The sequence below is a fragment of the Empidonax traillii genome, unplaced genomic scaffold (assembly GCF_003031625.1).
Source record: "Empidonax traillii isolate 1590-97213 ecotype Southwest subspecies unplaced genomic scaffold, ASM303162v1 scaffold129:size1329583, whole genome shotgun sequence".
NCBI lineage: Eukaryota > Metazoa > Chordata > Aves > Passeriformes > Tyrannidae > Empidonax > Empidonax traillii.
The window spans coordinates 529,098-535,042 of record NW_020955322.1 but is presented as its reverse complement, the minus strand read 5'-3'; the positions used below and the strand labels follow the sequence as shown (position 1 = coordinate 535,042).

Genomic DNA, 5,945 nt, shown 5'->3' with positions numbered 1-5,945 from the left:
TCAGCGCAGGCAGCCGGCGGGGCCGGGGGCTGCGACGCGGGGAAGGGGGAGCCAGCCCGGGCCAATGGGTACCCACGTCCGCCCGCACGGCGCTCCGCCTCCCGCTCCCATTCATCAAGGGGGGGGACGGTGTCGTCTTTTCAATTCATTTATCTGCAGGAATGATTGCCGCTATCAGTCTCGCGTTCACCGCCCGGCTGAGGAGGTGAAAGTTTCTCCCCAGGAAGATAAACCGCAAAAGACAATATTGTGCATGATTTGCGCCTTTTTTTTTGCAGAGGGAGGAAAAAAAAAAAAAAAAAGGCCCCCCGAAAAAAAAAAATCGGGTGAGTGTGGGGAAGCTCGAAGAGGAGAGAGAAACAATCTCTCGGCCACTTTGCAACATTCCTATAGCCAAAAAAATCACTGAAGGAAGTTTCTTTTTTGTTTTGGTTTTTTTTTTCAATTTTTTTTTTTAATTTTTTTGCTACCCGTGTTGAACTCTCGCCGTTATTGTTATTTGCAGACAGTTTATTTTTGAGCTTACCCAACCCCCCCCTCCCCACTTAAACCTCCCTGAAAAGTCAAAGCAGAGAGACGGTGAATATTTTTGGAGCACATTATTATTATTTGCAACTGCGAAGATCTCTTCCCCCCTTCCGCACCAGCTTTTTTTTTTTTTTTTTTTTTTTTTCTCCCCCACCTTTTTTTCCTTCCCCCCGCGCTGATGCCGAAGGGGGTGTTTTTGATGTGGTTGCTTTGGTGGTGATCGTCGCTGACTTTCCAAAGAGGGTGTTTTCGCCGCCGCTGCTGCTGCTGCTGCTTCTCTCCGCGTTGTGTGTGTGCGCGCGTGCTTTTTTTTTGGTTGCTGCATCGAGGCTGGGAAGATGCTCCTGGATGCTGGTCCTCAGTATCCCGCCATAGGAGTCACTACCTTCGGATCCTCTCGCCACCACTCCACGGCCGATGTCACAGACAGAGAAGTGGGGCTGGGGATCAACCCCTTCGCCGACGGCATGGGCGCCTTCAAAATCAACCCCAGCACCCACGAGCTGGCCTCGGCCGGCCAGACCGCCTTCACCTCGCAGGCGCCCGGCTACGCGGCGGCGGCCCTGGGGCACCACCACCACCCGACCCATGTCAGCTCCTATTCCAGCGCCGCCTTCAACTCCACCCGGGACTTTCTGTTCCGCAACCGCGGCTTCGGGGAGGCGGCGGCCGCCAGCGCCCAGCACAGCCTGTTCGCCTCCGCTGCCGGCAGTTTCGCCGGACCCCACGGACACACCGATGCCGCGGGACATATACTTTTCCCGGGGCTGCACGAACAAGCCACCAGCCACGCTTCGCCTAACGTGGTGAACGGGCAGATGCGCCTGGGCTTCTCCGGAGACATGTACGGCAGACCCGACCAGTACGGCCAGGTCACCAGCCCCCGCTCCGAGCATTACGCCTCGACCCAGCTGCACGGCTACGGCCACATGAACATGAACATGGCAGCCCACCACGGGGCAGGGGCCTTCTTCCGTTACATGAGGCAGCCCATCAAACAGGAACTCATCTGTAAGTGGATTGAGCCCGAACAATTGTCAAACCCCAAAAAGTCCTGCAACAAAACTTTCAGCACGATGCACGAGCTGGTGACTCATGTCACGGTGGAGCACGTTGGAGGACCCGAGCAGTCCAATCACATATGTTTCTGGGAAGAATGTCCAAGAGAAGGGAAACCTTTCAAGGCCAAATATAAACTTGTAAATCACATCAGAGTCCACACAGGTGAAAAACCTTTCCCTTGCCCTTTTCCAGGCTGTGGCAAAGTGTTTGCCCGATCAGAGAATCTCAAAATACACAAAAGAACTCATACAGGTACGGTAACCTTCTCTGTCGCTTTTCTCTCTGCGAGTGGAAGCGCCGAGCGCCGGGGCCGGAGCGGGACGCGGGGCCGTGCCGGAGGGGTCGGGAGGCCTGGCTCGGCTGCAAGTCGGACGGGCAGGAGGGGGTATGGTCCAGGGCCACTGCTTTTTCCGGGAGAGGCCGGCTAGGAGCTTCGCTGCAAAAGGAGCTCGGTCACAGCCACGCCAGCAGCAGCAACAAAAAGAAAATGATCCCCGCCGAGGCAGAGAGGGAGGACGGCGGGGTCTGCTGCTGGAATTGTTAGGGCGGAGGGGGTGGGGTGGGGGATCACAGCAACCTGTCCTGTTTAAATTTATAGGTTTTAATTAATTATTGTTCGGTAGTTTTGGCTGTGGCACGATGAGAAATTGTGCTAAATATTGCAGGCAGCTCATCAGTCAGGGCTTGGTAAATATTCAGGGCTTGGTAAATATTTAATTCAGAGGAGCGATTTTAAATAAACCGAGCCCGGAGCGTTACTGTGTTATTGTTGTGCGGAGGGGAGGCGCCGGTATCCCTGAGAACTTTTTCCTTCGTGGGAGGTGGGAATGCAGCAACCTCTGGCCGGGAGAGCAATCTCCCCCCGCTCCCACCCCCGAGCTCCGAAAGCCAGAGTCGCTTTCTCCATCCCTTTTGCCGAGGGTTTGTGGGGCTGCTCACTCATTGCATTCCGGGGCCGGACAATTTTCTATATTGCAAGAAAATATGGGGGAGAGGGCTGGAGTGGGTGGAAGAGTAAAATACTACAAGAATGAGCTATAAATCTGGAAAGTAGACACTGAGGATCGTGTGTACATCCCACTACGCCTGCTCTCTCGCTCGGAGCGTTGTGATGAGAGAGAGGTGCCCAGGGCTGGGGCTGTAAAGGAAACTCGCCTCTCCAAAGGGAAGGGGGGAAAAAAGTTATTTAGCTCTCCCGCTCACCGAAAAGGGCCCTGAGCAGGAGTTGGAGGAGCAGAAAGGGCAGAGAGGAGAAGCAAGGTTTTGGGATTTGAGCCTCGTTGAAGTTACAAAGTTGCAAGTGTTTGGAATGGAGCCCTGGGCTCCGTCCGGAGGTGCGGTGGGGACAATGAACGATCCAGCCGGCCCTGCTTAATCAGATCCCTTTCCCTCCCCCCTCCCCCCCTTCCCTCTGCAATAGGTGAAAAACCATTTAAGTGTGAGTTCGAGGGCTGTGACAGGCGCTTTGCAAACAGCAGCGACCGCAAAAAGCACATGCATGTGCACACTTCCGACAAGCCCTATCTCTGCAAAATGTGCGACAAGTCCTACACGCACCCCAGCTCCCTCCGAAAGCACATGAAGGTAAATGGAGGGCGGCTGGCGTGCGGGCCCGGCCGGGCGAAGGGCTGCGGGGACGGGCAGGGCTGCGGTGCCCGCGGGAGGAGCGCGGCCCGGGGCATCCCATCCCGGCTGTGGGGCCCCGGCCCCGGGCCCGCCGCCCCCGCCCCGCCGCGCTCGGCACCGGCCCCTCCGCGGGGCCCTCGGGCGGCGAGGTTTGCCCGGGGAAGGGCGGGGGGCAGCGCCAGGAGGCTGCCGGGGGGCGCAGTCCGGCCTTCCCCGCCGGCGGGGGCCGGGGCCGGGGCCGGGGCTGCCGGCGAGCCCCGCAGGAGCGCCCGAGCCTGGGTGGGACTCGGCGCTGGGTCCCGCTGTCTGGCGCATCCCCAGGCCAAGGCCTCCGTCCGCCGCTGCTCTCTATCTCTGCCCGGGTTTTCTTTTGCAGGTCCATGAATCGTCCTCGCAGGGGTCCCAGCCTTCTCCCGCCGCCAGCTCAGGCTACGAGTCCTCCACCCCACCAACCATCGTGTCTCCATCCACAGAAAACCAGACCGCCAGCTCCTTATCCCCTTCCTCCTCCGCAGTCCATCACACGTCCAGCCACAGCACGCTTACATCAAATTTTAACGAATGGTACGTCTAAAACGCTAAAACAAAACAACAACAGCAAAACACAAACCGAAACAAAACAAAAAGCCCCAAGCGAGCAAACAAATACCCTATTTAAAAACTCCAAAAATAATGAACACTTTGAAATCAAAATTTAAATGAGCAAACAAAAGTAAAATGCTGCCAGTAGACCCAGGACTGAGTTAAAAAAAGACTTAATTTTAAAAATCTTTTTTATTCTTTTTTTTTCTTCCCTTATTATTTCTCTTTTTTGTGCTCTCTTTTTTTTCCCTTTTTTTTTGTTTGTTTTTTTTTTTTTTTTTTTTTTTTTTTTTTTTTTTTTTTTTTTTTTTTTTTTTTTTTTTTTTTTTTTTTTTTTTTTTTGGGTTTTTTTTTTTTGTTTTGTTTTCCCTGACTGTTCTGCTCTGTTCCAAGGCTTGGTAGGCGAAGGGGTTAGTAGAATGCATAAGAAGACAAGGTTACCAGGGCAAATGCCAACTGTGTAGGGCTTTACTGGAAACCACTGATTAGAGATCGCCAACTGCATGTCTGCTCAGGCAGCGGCCTTCCCCCCCCATCCCCTCTTGTAAATACAGAATTATTAGCTTCAAAAACAAAACAACAAAAAAATGTACCGATTGATTTTGTAAATAGTTATATCGCAAGTTGAATAAGGGGATATGTGGATTTGTGGTCTTTGCATATATGTGGGGGGAGGGGCGGGCGGGCGGGAGCGGTGGCGGGGGGGGGCAGAGGTGGTTGGGGGGGCAGAGGGAAGAGGTAGAAATTCAACTATTTGTACTGAATGGCAAGAATGTTCTAGTAAATGTGTACCAAAATGTGAATTACTTTGTATTATTACAGTCTAAACGTCGATCTAACAGAATATTATTGGTATTAATGTGCTTTTTTGTATAAAGTGCAACATTTCGTCCCAAAGTCCAGTCTAAGTAGTGCAGTAAAATGTTGTTACACGTCCTGTCAAGAAATTCGTATAGTGAAAGCCTGGATCTGCGTGTCAAACTGTTACATTTGTTTATGTAAAGTGATATTAAAAAAAAAAAAAAAGATATAAACTATATCTGTCCGTTGCTTTTGGCAAATACAAGAACATAATGTATATAAATCCTAATTTCCATATTTATCCGCATGTAAAGGTCCGGTTATACCTGTTACAAGATATTCAATATTTATGGCTAGACGAATTGGTATGTAAAATTTAGTTTACAGAACTGTTTGGTAACATTTCGTACCTTATTAAAGATTCTTAAATCCCAAGAATTGTGGTAGGAATTCTTATTCGCTAAGTCAACCTGCTGCAACTCCAACTAGCTTTAGGATATTAGAATAAAACTGTCCCAGTTTTTCACTGCTTTCCATTATGTCATCACTAAAGCAGCGAAGGTGATATAAATGTGATAAATGAAAGGATCCCTGCTGGCATTACTATAGTGTGTAATTAGTATTTATATCAAAATTTATGAAACAAATTTTCGGCCGCAGTATAATTTAAATGACCTTTGCAGACATAGAATAACAACCATAAAAATAACAGAAATAGATTGCATATGCTACATAAATATTAATGTGGGGAATTGTTACACGAGAAGTGCTGCATTCCACTCCAACACTGTCCATGAATCTGCATAGACTGGGTTCCTAAATTAAATTAATTCGGATAACATATATTAGGAGATTTAAAACAGAGGAGATTTCAGTTGCTATTTTAATTTAAGGCATTTATGACCATAACTAATTCTTAGGCAGTGGATTCATGACTTTCCTTGGGCCTTTTACTCTGAGAAGTACAGCACTGTTTCACCAAGGCCGTTGTTGTTATTGTGTGTATTTTTTATTTGGGTTTTGTTTCTTTTTTTTTCCTCCCCCTCCCCCTTTTTTTTTCTTCTTTGCTGATATTCCTTAAAACGTGATGTTAATTTAAATCAATTACTTCTTATGTTATGTTATTATTATTACTATAATTTTGCCAGTGTTAATAGCTTTCTAAAAAAATAAATCTAGGGCATAAGAATTATTTTATGTAATTTGATTATCTTTCTATCTCTTTTATTTATTTCTCATTTACTTAAGAAATTCGTTCCATTGGCTGGCGTTGATACAGTAAATTTGTAAATGAGAAGACAATATAAAAAATCTAAATTACTTGTGCTTAATGACTGTAGCAGAAC

The 5,945-nt window shown here is 48.8% G+C and overlaps 1 protein-coding gene across 1 annotated transcript; it reads left to right on the top strand.

Annotated features, from left to right (window-relative positions):
- Window positions 1–132: 132 nt before the first annotated feature.
- Window positions 133–3,819, top strand: ZIC1 (Zic family member 1). The gene is made up of 3 exons (XM_027883591.1): window positions 133–1,842; window positions 3,011–3,174; window positions 3,593–3,819. The coding sequence occupies exons 1-3, from the start codon at window positions 867–869 to the stop codon at window positions 3,788–3,790; spliced, it is 1,338 nt and encodes a 445-aa protein (XP_027739392.1). The 5' UTR covers window positions 133–866; the 3' UTR covers window positions 3,791–3,819.
- Window positions 3,820–5,945: the final 2,126 nt, after the last annotated feature.